Source organism: Osmerus mordax, chromosome 20 (genome assembly GCF_038355195.1).
Source record: "Osmerus mordax isolate fOsmMor3 chromosome 20, fOsmMor3.pri, whole genome shotgun sequence".
Lineage (NCBI taxonomy): Eukaryota > Metazoa > Chordata > Actinopteri > Osmeriformes > Osmeridae > Osmerus > Osmerus mordax.
The window spans coordinates 3,708,843-3,728,523 of record NC_090069.1 but is presented as its reverse complement, the minus strand read 5'-3'; the positions used below and the strand labels follow the sequence as shown (position 1 = coordinate 3,728,523).

The 19,681-nt window shown below is 47.8% G+C and overlaps 3 protein-coding genes across 3 annotated transcripts; 2 read left to right on the top strand and 1 right to left on the bottom strand.

The window, feature by feature from the left end:
• The first annotated feature begins 571 nt into the window (after positions 1-571).
• Positions 572-2,928, top strand: pgam2 (phosphoglycerate mutase 2 (muscle)). The gene is made up of 3 exons (XM_067258424.1): positions 572-1,064; positions 1,361-1,541; positions 2,424-2,928. The coding sequence occupies exons 1-3, from the start codon at positions 648-650 to the stop codon at positions 2,591-2,593; spliced, it is 768 nt and encodes a 255-aa protein (XP_067114525.1). The 5' UTR covers positions 572-647; the 3' UTR covers positions 2,594-2,928.
• Positions 2,929-6,066: 3,138 nt separating this feature from the next.
• LOC136964546 (T-box-containing protein TBX6L-like) lies at positions 6,067-9,491 on the top strand. Its single transcript, XM_067258704.1, has 8 exons — positions 6,067-6,188; positions 6,369-6,471; positions 7,190-7,354; positions 7,540-7,686; positions 7,820-7,896; positions 8,003-8,076; positions 8,185-8,392; positions 8,827-9,491. The coding sequence occupies exons 1-8, from the start codon at positions 6,067-6,069 to the stop codon at positions 9,275-9,277; spliced, it is 1,347 nt and encodes a 448-aa protein (XP_067114805.1). The 3' UTR covers positions 9,278-9,491.
• Positions 9,492-12,346: 2,855 nt separating this feature from the next.
• On the bottom strand, positions 12,347-19,021 carry crkl (v-crk avian sarcoma virus CT10 oncogene homolog-like). Its single transcript, XM_067258594.1, has 3 exons — positions 17,849-19,021; positions 17,117-17,582; positions 12,347-14,769 (listed from the first exon to the last, which is right to left on the bottom strand). Exons 1-3 carry the CDS (start codon positions 18,157-18,159, stop codon positions 14,635-14,637), a joined length of 912 nt encoding a protein of 303 aa, XP_067114695.1. The 5' UTR covers positions 18,160-19,021; the 3' UTR covers positions 12,347-14,634.
• Between the last annotated feature and the right edge of the window lie 660 nt (positions 19,022-19,681).

The following is a 19,681-nucleotide window of genomic DNA, read 5'->3' as shown; positions in this document are numbered from 1 at the left end:
CAGCGGCAGGTATTTTCTGTGGTTATTGTAGAATGTTTTATTTGCCACACGCTGTACCAATGCTGCACTGGCTAAAATGCCAATAGCAACAACATACTTTAGGGCAAATACTGTCTGAAGCAAGTGCATGTGTTCAGGGGGGTGTTGAGGATGTGTTGATAGAATGGTTTTGTTTTAGTTGTCATCCCTGAGTGGGTTGTACTAAATCCAATGTCATCCATTTACAAGTAATGGATGAAGGTTAATAATGTAACTGTATTTCAGGGTGAGGTTAACTCCCTCAGACGCTCTCCAGTACAACATCAGCCAACTCTGATCTTTACACTTTTATTCCACAGCTCTCAGTTTAAAAGTCATGTTGCTATTTTGGCCCAATCCCTGACCTCTGGCCTTCCTAGCTGGAACCCACCCCTCTGGTCCACAGGAGGTTCAAGCCTATTGGCTCACGCACAATGTCAGTCAGAAGGTGAAAGCTCCTTATTGGTTGAGCACGGTGAAGGCCTGTCTGTTATGTGGGGGGGGCCACATTCCAGCATGCTATAAAAAGAGTGGGGCATGTCTGCTTGGGGTTCACTGTTGGTAGCAGAGCCTCGTGCGTTTGGATTATCGGTGATCTCTAAGCGTCGGGGGGAAAAAAGCCTCCAAACATGACCGCCGCCCATCGCCTGGTGATCGTGCGCCACGGCGAGAGCGCCTGGAACCAGGAAAACCGCTTCTGCGGCTGGTTCGACGCCGACCTCAGCGAGAAGGGCGTGGAGGAGGCGCGGCGCGGCGCCCAGGCCGTCAAGGACGCCGGCATGAAGTTCGACGTGTGCTACACGTCCGTCCTGAAGAGGGCCGTCAAGACCCTGTGGACCATCATGGAGACCACGGACCAGATGTGGCTGCCCGTGCACCGCACGTGGCGGCTGAACGAGCGCCACTACGGCGGCCTGACGGGGCTGAACAAGGCGGAGACGGCGGAGAAGCACGGCGAGGAGCAGGTGAAGATCTGGAGGCGCTCCTTCGACACCCCGCCGCCCCCCATGGACAAGGACCACGCCTACCACAAGATCATCAGCGAGGTGAGGGGGGGAGGGGCTTCTGCGAGGGGGGCACGGGATCCATCACACATACATAAAGCAGTCTTCGCATGACTGTGTGGATGTGATTATATGTAATGATGTGTGGGTGCAACTTGAAGTCGAGAAAGACGGACGAAAATGTTATGATACAGTCAAATACCCAAGGCGTTTGTCTTGAATCTGAACTGGATATGGATGACGCTTGACAAATCGATGCGTGAGATTGGTCAAACTGGTCAGAAACAGGCAGAGTAAATGCCTACATGCCTTCTGTTTCCCCCCCGCCTTCTCACCAGTCGAGGCGCTACAAGAACCTGAAGGCAGGTGATCTGCCAACGTGCGAGAGCCTCAAGGACACCATCGCCCGCGCCCTGCCGTACTGGAACGACGTCATCGCGCCCGAGATCAAGGCCGGCAAGAACGTCATCATCGCCGCCCACGGCAACAGCCTCCGCGGCATCGTCAAGCATTTAGAAGGTGAATGTTTTGGGGGTTGTTTGTGGGGGTATAGAGTAGATTAAGAGAGCGGAAATAGAATAGGGGAGAATGTCATGGTTCAATTACCAGAGGGGCTGGGGGTCAGGGTTCATTTGGAAATGGCATAGCATGCAAGCAAAAGGTCAGAGGTCATGTCCCACGTATAAAACAGACTTTTAATAATCAGTCTACAGAACACTAATGCATTGAATGACATAAACGCAAATACATTTAAGTCACACACTCACATTCCCAGATTAGAGAGGGTCTATAAATAGCCCTGGCTCTAACACACAGACAGTGGTGAAGGCCATAGACTCGGGTCTCGTTACGGCCACGACCTTTCGGCACTAAAGGTCGTACATTCTCCAGAAGTGTCAGGGCGGGGATACGGGGCTGGTGCAGACAGGGTTGCAGGGCCAAGTCAGGGCTGTCGAAGGCTGAGAGGAAGCCCATTTCAAGTGGGCCAAATGAAATAGAAGTGTGGATGTAACCCTTCAGAGGACTGCACGCTTGCCAATGGAATGGGCATAAATTTATACATTACATTTAGCGTACGCTCTTATCCAGAGCGACTTACAATTAGTACAGGGACATTTCTAGGAGGCAAGTAGGGTGAAGTGCCTTGCCCAAGGACACAACATCATTGGGCACGGCTGGGAATCGAACTAGCAACCTTCTGACTAACAGCCCGATTCCCTAACCGCTCAACCATCTGACTCGCCACACGCGATTACATTCACAAGCGTCCTAACTAGCGTCGTAACTGTTCACTCACTGGTTACGGTGAGCTGTCTCAATGAGAGCAGCCGCGTCGCCCTGCTACAGGGCTGAATTTAGATTTCTGTCTGACCTGTCCGTTCATCCGCCCTCTCCTCTCAGGCATGTCTGACGCCGCCATCATGGAGCTGAACCTGCCCACTGGCATCCCCATCGTGTACGAGCTGGACAAGGACCTGAAGCCCGTGGGCCCCATGCGGTTCCTGGGTGACGAGGAGACCGTGCGCAAGGCCATGGAGGCCGTGGCTGCCCAGGGCAAGGCCAAGAAGTAAGGCTGTACCCCCGGAAGGTTCCAAAACCCGAAGGTAGAAAGTGACTGTTCCCCTTGATCACCGACTACTGACATCCATCCCCACACCCTGCCCTCACCCTGCTGTCCAGTCCTTCACTGGACCGGCGCACGCTTTGACAGAAGGCTCAGTGGACGACATTGGACACTCAGAAATGGGTCTGATTGTTGTTCCAGTCACCTCACGCAACCTACCCTGCCTCGTCCACACACACACACACACACGGCGAGAAGCGCAGGGCCGCGGAGCATTGGCCGAGCCCTGCGTTGAGGGCACCCCCCACTCCGACACAACCAATAAAGTACCGTTTTTGTACAGCCTTGCGTCCGTGTCTCTTTCAGCACTTTTGGTGCCGATCATTTCTCCTTTCCTCCTTTTGCTCTATATGTCCCCTCTATCACCCTTGACCCTTCCCGGGTTTTTTTTTAACCTGGCCTGCTCACCCTTCCGGCTGCTGCCCCTGCACGGCAAGGAGGTTGCGGTGTCATCTTACCCAGAGGACAGAGCTGTGGAGGGGGGAAGGAGGGGAGAGGGGGGAGAGAAAGGTCAGTGGGTTCTGTTTGGCAGGGCTCCCGGGGAGCGCGAGGCGCTCATCTCTCCCTCTCTCTCCATCCTTCTCCGTCCCTCTCACAGGCGGGGCGTATCAACACCGTGCCGGGGTTGGCACGGTGCCATGGGACAGGGCTCAGACGGACGAAAGGACGAGTGCGAGGCAAGGTGTGTGTGTGTGTGTGTGGCATGCTTAGAAGCAAGGGGAGATCCATGGTTGAGAGTCTCATAATTTGGTTAACAGCAGCACTCTTTAAGCAAAAGGCCATCGCTTTTATTGTTGGTAAAATAAGAAGGTAAGACCCCCATCTGACCACTGAACGTGAACACACACACAGACTCACAGCGGCCTACGTGGGTCTAGAGTTGTAGTTTTAGGTTTAGTTTGGTGAAACAAAGCGATGTGTTTGGCATAATCTACTTTTGATGATTCATTATAAGTCTTAACAACTACGACATTTACAGTCAATGAGGGGCATTGTCTGAAATCAAATTCAAATGGTAAGAGCATTCTCTAGTGGTGAAGGTAGACATAACCACACAATGTCAATAGTACCTGTTGGAGGGGCAGTCAAGACAAAGGCAACTTACCATGGTTTCCAATCCATTATAAATGTGTTTCTCCTCATTGATCACATTATGTTTTACAAACATATCCTTTCAGTTGCCAATGTTAAATCTGAACCTTCTCCAAAATATATAAATTGTTTGTACTTTTCACCTTGTATGCTGTTTTACATGAGGCAGTTCAGCATGTTCTTTCCAACTGAACAGTTCTCATCGTAGCCATGGCTACTGCTTATTCTAATTAGCAAGTTTATGTGTTTAGAAGGAGCCCCATGTTGTTGCACACCGTGTGAAACACACGGTCACACACTGCACATCAACAGTCAGCGGAGAGTTTTAGGTTGCCATGCAACCAGAACCCCCAAGAGAGGTCTTCCTCTAGATTTTTCGACTGCACAAGGAAATTAGCTACTAATATCTGGTTCATATCAACAGGGTGACAAAAAATCACATTCACATTTGTTTTGCAATATAAAAGTTGCAAAGAATTAAACTGTAGCTACACCATATCATTTATCAGTGAGATGTTATTTTCTAACTGACAGTTAGACAGTTATTTTCTCATCACAAAATTGAAGAAATATGAGCTGGTCTTTAGAGTAACATTGGTTGCAATGACCTCACCTCATAGCACCCAAGTACATTCCTGCTTATAGGTTGAGGTTGAAATAGGTAGTTAGGTGGGGTTTTGACATGTTAGTCCTTGCAGCGGAGTCCGGAGAGAGAATTCCAAGTAACCCCTGTTTAACAAGTGCGGGTTGACTCAACAGGAACACACCCAAACTTTCACTTTACACACAAAGTGAGTCGTACATTTTTGGCAAATTATATGTCTTTGTGAGATTCTATTTAGCATGGAGTGTATTCTGTTCCTACAGAAACAACAGCCAATAACCAAAGACATCAGATTCTACAATAGCCTGCCTTTCTATTGTCTTTTTGAGAAGGTTTCGTATACAATGGGAACAAAGAACACCTTGACAATGCTGCAAACAGTTTTGTATTCATTTCCACAGTCCATGAAGACACATAGTCTGGAAAGCATATGAAAAGTACAACTGGTAAAGTTCAAAGAGCAGACACAACCCCAGCGTGGTTTACAGACAGGTTTGTCTGACAGGGACTGACATCAGAGAGGATGTGATGGGCTTGTGTGAAAGTCTCTCCATCTCTGCTCCATGGCTGCTTAGCATGCGAATGGCCCCTCTACCCAGGGAGGGGTGACCCCGGTTCAGATCAGGGATCAGAACCGCCCGCAGGCGACAAGTCCCAGATCACAGCCCTGGAAACGTCCTCCCAAGTCCAGCCCTCCCCTCAGCCCATCCAGCCTGCTAAGTACCCCTGGTCCCCACCACGAGAGCCCTCTCCTCCCAGGGTACTCAGGCCTGCTGGGGGCAACAGCCTCATAGGATTAACCACAACTGCCTCCCATTGTCAAGGCTAGACCCGACTCCACCCCCAACCCCACACCCTACCCAATACACAAACAGGCACCAGGAAAGGACCAGAGGATGCCTCCAGGCCTGACTGCACTTCACCTTGGAAGGTTGGTTGGTGGAGCGTTGTCATTTTAGTCAAATATCTGTACTGTTGTAAGAAGTGTGTCTGATAGGCTTGTGTTGGAGTGTAACTTTGACATCTTAGCAGTAAAACACTCTCAGAACCTGTTGGTTTGCAAGCATGTTGCAAGCTCGTCTGCAGTCATTCAGGAGAACAAAAGGACACTTTCCACAGTGTGCCACAACAACAACCCCCCCCTCCAACCCCCATGGCCCAAATCTTCAAAGGGTTAGACACCAGACTCATGGCCCCCCCATGCTGTCCTATCCTGGCCACACCCAGTTCTACCCCCCAAATACCCTTCCCTTTTTTGGGATGACCAATCAAATTCAGGTCTCAGCCTCTATGACCCCTCAAATGTTTATAGGGAATAAATATCAGGACCTGAAATACCTTCAGTATACCTTCAGAACTTCAGCATCCATGAACGACAATCAGCCACTCAACAGGACACACTGACTATTTTCAAGTCAGTTTGACTCAAGCCCTGGACTTGTAAGCATCAGAAATCAGCTTTGTATGTGTGTGGTGGCCCCTCATCAGACACAGGCGAGGAATGCAGCATATTACTGGTAAGCTTGATTCAGGTCCAGAAATGGACAGCAGCTCTGTTACTGTGTGTCTGGCTTGTTAAACGTTGCTTAACTAAATGAAGGAAGAAGTCTGTCCTTGCTTGTTTACTGTGTGCAAATGGTTATTGGTCCACGTTTTCCATCTTTTTATTAAGTTCTTTCTTTGTATTTCTCTCTCTCTACTCAGATTTCAGGCTCAGCTACAACATGACCCAAGCTGGTCCTGACGGCTACCAGCCAGGCAACATCAGGATGAACCTGGAGAACGCTGACCTCTGGAAGTCCTTCCACGATGTGGGAACTGAGATGATCATTACCAAACATGGCCGGTAAGATCCAAAAATCATAATCACTCAGCAGAATAGATACACTGCTTGTTGTCATAAACATAAGCATAAAAGCTTCATAACCTCAAACACACTATAGTTAGCTGATGTCATATGCTATAAGTTAGCTTTGTATTCCTATGACCAGAACTTTATTGTGGTGTGTGTGTGTGTGTTCATCAGGAGGATGTTTCCCCACTGCAACATCAGTCTGTCTGGACTACAACCCAATGTGAAATACGTCATAATGGTAGAGATGATCCTGGCTGACAACTTCAGATACAAGGTTGGCCCAACACACCCTTCTTCAGCACCTACTGTAATGCTACACAGCCGTTGAACCACAAGTTACTTTGCTAAAGGACATGGTTTGGATAAGTCCAATTGCAAAAATGTACCATAATGGTTAGATTTGAATATGGAAGGCTTTGGCAAAAAAGTCGTCTGCACCTAGCTTTCAGACATTGCTCCACCTACCATTATCAAAGGCCACTGCATATCAAAGGCCATTATTACTTCCTGTTTTTCTACACACGGCTGGAGGCCCAATCAATTATCATCCCTCCTCCACCTCCCCCCACACCAATCGAAGTGAATGGGGAGCAATCGACCCTCCATCTATAAACACATTGGCCCTCCCCTCAGCCAATTGCTGCAGTATTGGGCCATTTGCCCTTCAGTCATTAGCAAGAGGGAGAAAGGAAATAGAGGGGTGTAAACTATGTTTTTACTGACTTACTCTCTACATTGTACTCTTTGTTCACTGACAGCATGTCATACGTTTCAATTTGATTTCAAATTTGTTTCAAATTAACATGTCAAATTCGATAAAATAATTGTCTTATCACCAATGTGCTTGTTTGTGGGAACTACGATTGGAGTGTATCAAGGCCAACCGGTCCAGTGTCATCCTGCTCCATAACTCCCACACCTTGGATAAAAGTGTCTACAACATGAATGCATTCTTAGTAACTCTCCTCCCTCCGCTTGCCGTCTCTCCATAGTGGAACAGGGAGCAGTGGGAGGTGGGCTGCAAGGCGGAGCCCCTGCCCCCTTGCAGGACATACGTGCACCCCGACTCTCCCGCCCTGGGAAGCCACTGGATGAAGCAGTCCGTCTCCTTCCTCAAGCTCAAACTCACAAACCACACCCTGGACCAACACGGCCATGTAAGCGAGCGCGAGGTGGAGCTTTGCGCAACACGCCGTGGAGAAACGTGACCGCTGTGGCGACCCATGCAGAGTTTGTGGGGGGGACCCAGTGGCCTCTCCGTTTCATACGTGTTGAGAGTAGACGTCTCTCATTGCTTCTCTCGGGTTGAGTGAACCCGTTCTGTGATCTTTACACCCCTCAGATCATCCTGCACTCCATGCATCGCTACTACCCAAGGTTTCACGTCATCCAACCAGACAGCCCTTACACGGTGCGCTGGGGAAACTTCCAGACCTTCTCTTTCCCAGAGACGACCTTCACTGCAGTCACAGCCTACCAGAACCTGAAGGTCAGTTGATTCACCCTTCATCTGGCCAATCCCAAAAAGACAGTTTTCTTTATAATGTTACACTGTAGACAGGCCAACAACCTCATTTGTTGCTTGCCTGTATCTTTAAACCCTACTGCTTCTCTGTGCCCAGATCACTAAACTGAAGATTGACCACAACCCCTTTGCTAAAGGCTTCAGAGAGGATGGCGCCAATATGCAGAGCAAGAGGTAAGCACCAACCTTTTTAACCGTCTAATCTACTATGTGAATATGAGTGGGATGAGCTTGGAGACCGGGGGAATCAACAAATCCATGTTTTACACGTCTGCCGTAGGTGTCGAACAACCAAGAGCCCCAAGAAAGACAAAAAGAGAGCCAAATATGAGGTCGAATACAAAAGCCCTCCAGGTACCTATACCACTCAACTGCATGGTATGTCACGTAAACATAAAATGTCAAGATATTCCATATCAACACACTCTCTATCAAGTTCATGTATGACCACTTCTTTTCTAGGCCTCCAGAGGGCAGTGTCTGACTGTGAGCAAGCGGAGGGCAAGTTGACCCTGGGAGCTGAAGAAGATGGGTCTTCCAAAGGCCACGGCTCTGCTTGGTTTATGCCTCATTCTCAGAGTCTTCACGCCGAACCTTTGGATGTTCATGGACTGGACCACAGCGCAGAAGAGCAGATGGTTCCTTCCTCTATGTCCTACCAGCCTTACAGGTGCGCCCTCACATACACACCCTCACACACACACAATGAGGTTGAACGCACATGAATATGAGCGTGTGCTGTTGCGCGAGGGGTACACTCGCAAGTGGAGCACATCACTCGTAGACATGCAAACGGTAAACACGTGTCTCACCCTCTCACACAGGTTTGTAGTTGTACACTGAAACGGGTGTTATCTTATCTCACTGACACCTCAACTTCTGTTTTTGAGGAGGAAGTGCAACATATACCCTTACCCTACAGTCTCGTTCACAAAGGTTCAATAAATACATAGCCTCTCTATCATCCACACAGGAAGGTGCAAACCGTGTAAAACAGGAAGGCTTGATGCAAATCCTGTCATGCAATCATGACTTAAACGTTCACATTGGCTCCTGATGGAAGACAGTAATAACTGTCTCTCTCTATATGTCCTTTCTTCACAGGTCTGTGGACTATCGACTTCCTTCTCCCTCTTCTTCTGTGGCGGAGGACTGCAAAGGATGTCAGAGCTACGAGTGCCATGCCCCCGATGTAGCCACCGTTCCCAGGGATGACACCACCCGACCGGTGTCAATCAGGGAGCACCGCCCCCCGACCCAGGCCACGCCCAGCCACGATTACAGGGTCAGCCCCGAGTACAGGGTCAGCCCCAGTGTGGACGTGCCTGGACCATCCAAACCCAGCCCTGGCCTCCTAGGATACCCCCACTATGGACACTACCTGACTGACCAAACTATGGCTGGACAGGGACACGGTGCCCAGTACCGTAGGCCCTCCCTGCCCCACCATCACCCACTCAACCCAGCAGAGCACGCCGGCCACCAACACGGCTATCACCATGGCAACTCGGCAGAGTGGAGCCAGTACTCTCTCTTCTCCTACGCCTGTTGGTAATCCCCGCCTCTTGGATCGTGACAATGCTATTCTGATTACAGGCAGCAGTCACCGCTGTCTTGCTGAACATGAAGGCCCGTTCCTTTAGGGTACAGTTCGCAGGGTTCTCTCATGTGGGGGACACATGGACACGTAGGTCAGGAGTGGACCATGCCCCGTATGCATGTGCTGTTCCCAGGCTAGCTATGCCCGGAGCCATTTTTGTTGCTAATAGAACAACAGGCATCCACAGCAGGTCACATATAGAGCAGGATTATACCCTGGCTGTGACCCACACTGAGAACAGTGCGCATGTGAACTGTTGTTTGGAGGTGTCAGTGCTTGTGTTGGTGGAAGCTTGTGGTTGGGCACGCGTGAAAACGGGAGGAAATTTAAGATATTGTTTCACTATGCTGGTCCAATGAAATAATGGCCGCATGCAGATGTCTTTTGAAAATGGATTTGATCCCTTTCTCTTTCGTCAGCAGACACTGTGAAAACTACAAAATAATAAAACACCAAACCTCTGCATCCTGGTAGCTTTTTGACCCATGTTACAATGCCATGATTGTGTGACCCCCTTACACTCTAAATTTAAATAATACTTTTCATGAATTGCATTACAATTTTAACCAGACATATATTAAAGTGGTATATTTGAGAACATAAATAAATAATCTTTAATGTTATCCTGTTAACATCTTATTTCTTGCCATTTTTTATCGTTTTAAATTTAGCTGTGTGATCTCAAATAATAAAGAAACAAGATAGAAACATATTTTAACATCACAAATGGCTTGGTTTACCACTCAGCTCCCGACAGGCTGTGTTATGCTCAGTTGTTTAAATATTTCAGCAGTCTTGCATGATGGCCAGTCTAATGTACCACCAGCGAGGCACTGGCAGCACAGTGAAGAGAGGAAAACAGAATGACAGTGACGTAAGGACAGAGAAGAGGGGACAGATCTCAGTGCACACGCATCACACACATCCAAAGACAGATCAGAATGCACACAGAAACACGGAAGGTTCTACATAGTTGGTTAAAGATAGTGATGATAGGCCTGGCCTGGTTTTTCCAGGCAGAAGGCAGGAACGTATGTGCTGTAAATGTTTAATACGGTGTGGGTTTGTGTGTTGTGGAGGGGGGTGCAAACAGTGTGCCTGAGAGAAACTGCAACTGGGCCACGAGGCCCATGGGAGCACACTATCAGGGTAGGGTCAGCTGGACCAATCAAGGAACCAACCATGTCAACTCAACTACAACATTATGTTTTGATACTACTAGGATCACAGTTGTACTGAAAATAAAAATGCAAAAAAAGAAGCCAAACTCAACATGCCGTAAGTTAAAAAACCAAAAATATTACCGAGTAGGACCATGACACAAACGAGAGATACAACCATCTGAAACATTGATTCACACTACGGAACGTATTCCCCTTGCATTGAGTAGCTAGGTCACACAATTTAGGAGTTCCGCAGAGCCGAATTCGTTTTGCATAAACGAATATTGAGGGCGGAGGGGGAGTCCGCTTTCACAGCCGACCTCAACATCACTATGGGCTCCACTCGCGAACATGGCAGCCGCCGACACAGTTAGCTTGGGGCTAGGTTGGTAATGGACTAGAGAGAGGCCTGCATCGACTCCAGTGCTTACACAGCCTGAGGAGGGGTCAAAGCCTGCCTGAATCATCACAGACAGTCCCACGGCACACACTTCTATCACAGCCTAAATGAATACATCGACTGGCTTAATGACACCGATTTAAACTGGAGCAGAGCCACTATGCTCACGGATGGAGAACAGCATTCTGCACAATGTGTCAAAATCCCGTAGTATGGAAATACCTCTGCATGTCAACTGCAGTCTGAGTTGCTCTGGCATCGCCAGGGCGAATTCATAAAACATGAGCATGGAGTCTGGTATAGGGACCAGGTACCAAAATGAACCTGTACAAGTTAAGATAAAAAGTTACTGTGGGATGTACCAAACCATCAGGTTCTGTGTATTATTATGTCATTATGAAAAACATTGAATGGCACTTTCTACAAATAACCTAAAAATAGGTACTTTTCATCTAAAGCTTTGTGTATATGCAGATGTTTGCGTAGAACAGCATCTTCAGAGCCATAAACTGTTGGGTCCCAGAGAAGGAATTTAACATATTTATATACCCACCAAAGCTGTTACACCTGTTGGTTACCCAGGACCAGTCGCAATACAACTCAAATGCACTTGTTCATTTGCATCATCTCTCCATCGCACTGGTCTCCAGCCAGCCAAATGTCTTTATGTAGGCATAAGGTAGTATAGTATCGCACAACCTGGCTATACATGTGCTTTAATTTTCCTTGCAGGCTATTCGCAGCTGCCTACGACATGGATTCAATAAACCCATTGCACCTCATTTGAGGCATATATGTTGGGCTATATTTAGGCAAGACTAGTTGTATGCGCACTCAACAAAGACACTGATTCTAATGTGGGTAATCTTTCCATACTAACAGGTCAGAAAATAAAATGCAACATTTTCTCACCAACCATCTCTTCTTGTTGCAGACACAACAGCGTTATTTGATTTGTTGTTTTTTTGGGGTGGGTTTGGGAAAGGAACTTACCCTGGGACAATAGATGCACTCAAAGTAGACTAATAAATGGGTCTATTGTGTACATCCTGATTATAGGGACAAACGTCTCAGACACGGGCCCAAAAAAAACTAAAATAGTTATTTCATGTGATGAAGCAAACTTATCTGCAACCTTGCCCCTGATAAGTGTGTTTCTCTCTAGGTCAGATAAGTGCCAGTTCTCTTTTCTTAGCACTTCATTAACATTCATTAATTGCTTCCTTTCTCCTGGGCACCGTCACAATCAAAACTGGAGCCGTGAGAAATTAAACAGAGACAGTACTGTCCTCTGCTCCAGATACACAGTCCCACGGCAAAAAACACCCTCATGCCCCCCCTCCCCCCCCCCCCCCCCCACCACCGTCACATCTGTGCTATTTACAAGTATTTGGCGCTCTCTCTCTCTCCCCCTCTCTCTCTCTCCCTCTCTCTCTCAAAAAACAGGCCAGAGCAACTTAAAGAAGTAGACGTAAATTTTATTTCCTTGTTCTGTACATAAAGGGTCATACCAGCACGGGTGTTAACCATGGGACATATTAACACATGTAAATGGTATAATAATAAAAATAAAAGGCACAATTTTTCAATTTTGAATCCAGACGACGTAGAGGCTTTCTAAAACATGAGGGGGGGAAAGCACAGTAATACTGTTAATGTCTTTACCAAAACAAATAGGAAGCGTGTTGAGAAACCTCAATACTTATATTTAAAACAGAAATCAAAACTGATGTATTGCTTAATCGGTGGGATGAGAATGAAGGTTAAACCAAAGTACAAATTAAATAAAAACAAATAGGAAGCGTGTTGAGAAACCTCAATACTTATATTTAAAACAGAAATCAAAACTGATGTATTGCTTAATCGGTGGGATGAGAATGAAGGTTAAACCAAAGTACAAATTAAATAAAAACAAATAGGAAGCGTGTTGAGAAACCTCAATACTTATATTTAAAACAGAAATCAAAACTGATGTATTGCTTAATCGGTGGGATGAGAATGAAGGTTAAACCAAAGTACAAATTAAATGGATTGATGGCTTAAAACGAGAAGTCAAATTTATTTTTATTAAGAAAATGAAAAGGACACAAAGCAGCATTCGAACTGGAAGTATAACCTCCAGCACAAGACCACATGCACAGAGGCCACCAGCAGGTATTTTTCCCTTTTTAAAAAGTCACCTTCGGTCAAAGTATTTATAATGTTTTTTTTTTTCCTCATTTTATTATTTTTTTTTATACTAACAACAAACATTAAATGCTCATTTCAACAGCTGGCAAGAAAAGAAAAACTGATTACAGTTGGGGGGGGGGGGGGGGGGACACGACTGAAAGTTGTACAATGGTTTTCACTGTGAAAAGCTAGTGGGAGAAAAATGGAGGGGACAGATCAGTGGGGAGTGAGACCGTAGTGAGGGCATCGGGTTGGGGGGGGGTTCTCCTGTGAAACATCTCGTCCACACGCTGCAGCTCCGAGGCCTGGTATCCCAACCTGGAGGCACACCACAAGGCGAGCGCGTTCGAGTCCTGAGATGAACCCTGGGGCAGAGGTGGTAGGGGACGGCAGGAATGCGAACCGGATACAAGGAAAAGAGGGATCAGTGGGAGGTTTGCTTGTGTGACAGCGTTGCGTTTCCTTGTGAGAAAGGCGGTGGGCGGGGCGCAAAGTGACTGGCTAGGACCCGTGCCCTCCTCCCCTGACAGTTGGGCACAGGAGGTGCCATCATAGAAAAGCCCTATCCTGCTATTCAGAAGAAGCCCTCAAAGAAACAACATTGGCCACAGTCTGGTCAGTCAGCCACGTGTTTTTAAAGGGACGAAAACCTCGGTCAGCGCTCCTTAATTTATGGCACAAATTAATAACAAAAAAACAAGACGAGATGAAATTACATATGGCCATTTCACATGATGTCCCGGGGATAACATAAATAAAAGTGGACTGTCGACTGGAGCTCTGTCGCTCAGGCTAGAGGGCTCTCCACGGCGACGTGGGTTCTCAAGAGTCCTGTCCCATGATCCTTTGCCTGATTCTCCTGTCCCAGTCCGTTTGTCTGTCAGCACTCTGATCCTGCACGCACGCAAACACGCATCCACGCATCAATCATCCTTAAAAGAACTACGGGTCAAACTGTGTGTGTGTGGCCCAAAGTTAAGGTACAACAGTGAATGACTGGTGTAACAACGGGTGACTGGGCTGGCTATACCCTTGGCAAAAGCCCTCCATGTCACAACCACCCTGCTCAGTTTGAACTGATACTACCACGATATCCCTCTTCATAGTAGCGTCGTCCTCGCGTTTCCGCATTGCAAAAAATGCAAACAAGCCCTCGGAATCCCTAAGTATAGTAAATGTAACAAAAGGTCCAACAAACAAAAAAAACGACACAAAAATAACACAACCAGGTGAAGTGGTATGGTAGTTACCCGGCAAACATACACCTCGCTCTGGCGATGGCCAACGATATTGAAATAAAGAGGCCAAGACACGGGCATCCTGAAACCAGGAGCCACAGGAACAGAGTGGGGGTTAGCTCGCCGAGTCTACAGCTGTAAACAGTCAGAAAGCCGCACACAAATGGTTGTCGTGACAATACAGCAAAGCGCTAGGGCGCAGCCTCAAAGCAGGCAAGCGCGGATCCGTGGGGGGAGGGGATGGGTAACAGCCAGCAAGGGTTCGGAGGAAGGAAGGTCAGGTTCGGGGAGGGAGGTCTGGTTGGGGGGAGAGGGGGTGCAGGCGGGGGGGGTCCCAGGTCATTCGCTCTCGTCAGGGTTCTGGGGGTCCATTATTTTGACGTGGGTGAAGGGGAAGAGGCCCCTCCGGCCGTTCACCTCGCCCTCCCACTGCCCGCTGATGTTCATCCTCGTCACCTTGACGATGTCGCCGACCTGGGGGGAGGGGGGGGAGAGAAAAGAGACAGGAAGTCAGACCACTTATCTGTATATCCTGGTACGAAGCGCACAGCACGTTGAAGGGTTGCAGACCGGGGGGCAGCACGGGACTGTACTGGCTCGTCTGGCTGGACGGTTTTCGGTACGAACCGCGTATTCCCACGGTTGGGAGCGGAGGAGGAGACGAGGAGCCGAGCACTTCACTGATGCTTTCTGACCCAGTGCTTGGCCTCAATCTGCGTGGACCATATGCTCTTGGGGATTAAAAGTGAGCGATTGGCATTGTTACGGAGATGATGAAAACCTCCATGTGGAGGAAGGCCCCAGTTCTTGCAGAGACAGATGACGGTCAGATTACATTTCAAGGACATTTCAAAATCGGCTATGTAGAATAAGGCAGCATTTTCGGATCTGTAATCATCTATGACCACGTCCCTTATTCAGTCGCAATCATCCTGGTTTTCCCCTACGTAGAGAAGCCCTCGACGCGTCATATACTTCTGACTAATTGATAAGAGAACGATGGCATAGATAGGTGGAAGACCAACAACTTTAATTCCATGACGTCAACTAATAGAATCCCAACTTTCGACAGATACAAAATCAAAAAATCTTGTTCTATAACAATATTATATTATTGACACATGGAAAGAAGTTCATACACTACTTTATATTCACTGAAACAAAATGGTCTCTTCATCTCAAACACAAAGGGTTCAAAGCAGGGGCAAACCCTTTGTCTAATGTAGCACCAGCTATCCTAGAATAGCAGTAACAGATGTATAATAATCATATGCAAAACATGTCTGCGACTCTACAAGCCTTGGGTGGAGGCAACCTTTGGCAAACAAACTACAGCCACGTCTGGCCTTATAAAGCGGACGAACGCCATCGCGCAAAGTGGCGAAAGGGTCCATTTTAGCCACATTTCGCCTCGACGCTGAGTCATGTCTGAGGAGCGCGGGCAGAAACGGCTCGATATGAAGGTGCAAAGATGAGGGGGTGCCCAACAGCACGAGAGGACTGAGGCTTTCTGCCCCCAGACCGTATGACTAACACTGGCGTGGTTGTGATGCAGATACAACTGGCCCGAGGTTTCTCTCAGGGTTCACGCACCAGGTTATGGTAGACCCGTTCCATCTTTCTGTTATCAGGGTTTTTCAAACATTCAAACAGGAAACATTAAACGGATGTTTCTAGCCGAGCAACTAACTCAGGGGCCCATAACAACATAAAACAGTCTGTATGAAACATCCTACGAGAGAATGACTCGGGGGGGGGGGGGGGGGGGGGGGGGGGTGACTGAATACCTACAAGCGTTCACAGACGCTTTCGTGACCGGATTAAGAAACCCGAGAGGGGAGCTGGCATCCGATTCTTTCGAGTTCTTTGAACTCTGCAGTCGTTTTCACGGAAGCTCTTAACCCAAGGCATTCTGGGCAGGCGCCTTTTCACTTTGACGGAGGAGAGAAACGCTTTGCGAAGAAGGATGGGTATCAGAGGATGTCACCCCGCCATCAACCCTTGGCATAGGCTACGCGAACAAACTGATCAGTCGAGCGCCGCACATCCTTTCTGATGACTTGGTCATCTTCCAACCTCTCCAACTCTGTCTCATCAAGGCGGAGAAGGCTTGAGAAGCTTCCACTAAAAGATGACTAAACAGATAAACCAGATGAGAAAGGGAAGAGCTCGGCTATGTTTTTGACAGCAAATGACATGCCACCTGGCCACATGCACTCACCCCCTCCCGCGCACACACACACACACACACACACACACACAGGATTTCCCGATGCTTCAGAGGCAATCTCTGGAATGAGGTTAACAAATGGCATAGGATGCTAGATGAGATGAGAGAGCAGTCCCAAGCTCGGACTGGCCTCCTCTTGATTACTCAGCATTTCTAAGCCACAAAAAAAAAAAAAGAGAAAAAAAAGCTGACTGCTTCTCACTTCCTCTCGAGGAAATCAACATTTGATGGATGGATGGATTCCATAGCAGTGGCCAGGGGAGCTGAGGGGAGGCCAGGGGAGCTGAGGGGAGACCAGGGATGAGAGGGGGCCACGGAGGATGAGAGGAAGTCAGGTGAGTGAGTGGGGGAAGCAGGCGTGAGCCCATCTTTACACAACTCGCATCCACAAGAACCCCTCACGCCTTCCACACAATGGACCCAGCGGACGTTTTCCGAGAGCGCACCAAAGCAACAGTCGTAAACATTTAACAAGCAGCCGAACAGCCTACTCGACGGGAGCCTGAAGAGGCCAATAGGGAGCATTTGTCCTCTCCTTCGTGCTGCCATAAAAGGGAGAAGGGTTGAAAGTGAGGTCCTTCCATACTATACCTCGAGAGCCAGCGCTGTCTTGTCATAGGCACAGGGCACCCGTTTCTGGATGGCCTTGGCCATGACCGGCCCGTTCTGCATGGAGGGCAGGGGGGTGATGACGGCCCCGGGGGTGCCGGGGGGCAGGGGCGAGGGCGTCTGGGGCTGGGCGTAGGCGTGGGCCGGCTCGGGGATGCCGTAGCTGTTGGAGTTGCGCGAGCCGTGGGGCGGCTGGCCCGGGTGGGGGGATGGCCGCACCAGCTTCTCCACGTAGGGCACGGGGATCATGCCCACGCGGCCCTCCTTGCTCTTGGCGCTCCACCACTGCTCCTCCGGCTTGTCCAGGATGATGAGGATCTCGCCCTTCTTGAAGGGCAGGTCTTCGGCGTCGCTGCCGGTGAAATCGTACAGAGTCCGCACGTACTCCAGGTTCTCATCCGGACCACCCATCTGAATGGGGCCGGGGCCGATGGCTGTGCTTGGGTACCTGAGCAACAAGGTAGATAGACTTATTACAAACAGGATACCTTTCATAAGAGGTAATATACCAAATAAAGAACAATTTGGATTATAAAACCCTAAGCAACAACTAAAAAATGTATGAAAATACAGCATTTAGCGCCAACATTGCATTGTCATAACATAACAGAGCCACACCCACTTGTTAAAAGTATACTACCAAGCCAAAGCGCCTTCAGGCAGAAATGTTTGACCCATTCAGATTTGTGTTCAACAACGCTGACAGCTTCTTACCTGGGGGCAGGTTCTATGAGTGTAGTCGTATCCAGGTAGTGGATTTTGTAGAACTCCAAAAGAGCGTGTAGGTGCTCAAATTCTTGGTCTCCTATCTTGAACCTCTTGCTTGGCAAAGAGTTGATGATATAGTGGGACACTTTGGAATTTTCAGATACTGACAGCACGTAGTCGCCAGGACAAGTCGAGGAATCTCGAACCAAAAACATGCCATGCCTCTGTCCTTGTAGTCTATTCTGTGCTTCCTGACGCGACACAGGTCCAAAATACCAACTGGACCGGTCTGATGAATCGAACCGCGCAGATGACATATTTGATCACAAATAAATTAACAATACAAAAAAAAAAAACTATATATTATTTCCCAGCTAAATTAAATTAAACAAAAGCTTCAGTTAATGAAGTTCCTAGTTTATCAGAGTACACAGTAGTGCATTAGCAGTTCTGTTTTGAAGATCCAAGGACAGTGACGCCTTAGGGCTCTATAATTTGTCACCCCAAGGCTGCAGGCTTTACCTAGCTACATACAATATAATCTTAATCTGACGTTTCAAAGACAGGCTGGGACTAGTTGAAGACAACTTTGAAGCATAATGTGATTCTTGAGTCCACTCAATGAGAAATTTCTAAATGGGCTGTCAGAAACTACGAAAAGTTACACACATCTAACAATAGAAGGTAGACAATGACTAGAAACAATTATCAATATAGGTTCCCCTTTTCGTTCCTTCTTCCGAAAAGAACCGTGAAGCTATCACTTGGAACAAACAATATATCTCCAGTCACTGTCAATTCTGAGAACGGAAAACGTCGCCTCACTGCTTGATCAAACGAATCTCCATGTCGGTACAATGTTGCAAATAGCAGTCAGCTAAAGCCCAATGTCACTTTGTACCTTCCGGGTCGCAAAGTAAGGCACGAGTGGAAAACATTTAATTTTAAAATCCTTTCCTTGACTCCAGGCAGACTTTTGAGGCAGTAACAAAAATGGCGGACTGCAACACGTCTTCAGACAAAATGAAATGAAAAAAACAACCTGCTTCCCATGCGTTACTTCAGTCATAAAACGTATTTCTTCTTGAAACGTATCTCTATCGGCGCCAATATAAGAAAAGTTGACTATATCTAAAACTATTATTTCCCTTGTTCATGGTCGGGGACCCCTGCTATAGCCCGATGGAGTCCGAGTCCGACACCGAAAAATGGCGTCCAGAGGGCGGGTCTGCGCGCTCCCAGTCTATTTGCACGTCATTGACGCCTCTAGCGATTCTTGCTCAAACACCCCGCCTAGGTTTCGAGGTGCGTGTGACAGCAGTGTCAGCGAGTGATAAAATCATAAAGGCAGAAGAGCAGGCCTACAGGATAATTGTTTTACTATAAGTAACACGTATTATAGTAGGCTACTTATTGCCTAATAATAACTCAAATTCATGTAGTCAACAGTTATAAGAATCCAAAACAACAACATCTAAAACTAGAAATATTCCTAATCCTGGATGATGATCGTCATGCACAGATGGAAATATGGACATGTGTAGCCTATTGGTAGCCATTAGTCGGTTGGTGCACGTGTCTTCACCATCTACACCTTTTTTCAAATTCATGTTCATGCTCATTATCCCTCCATTTAAACTTCTCTATCTGGCATCGAACTGTGACACATCAAATGGGTCTTCTAAACCCCAGCTCAGTGTAACACCCGGGGCATGAAAAGGGACAGGCCACATTTGAATGCAAGGGATACGGCCATGGAAGTAACATTAACCTCAGAATAGAATGAGAGGTGGTATGGTGCAAAAAGAATGACCGTTTCTTGAACCCTTCCATGGGTTG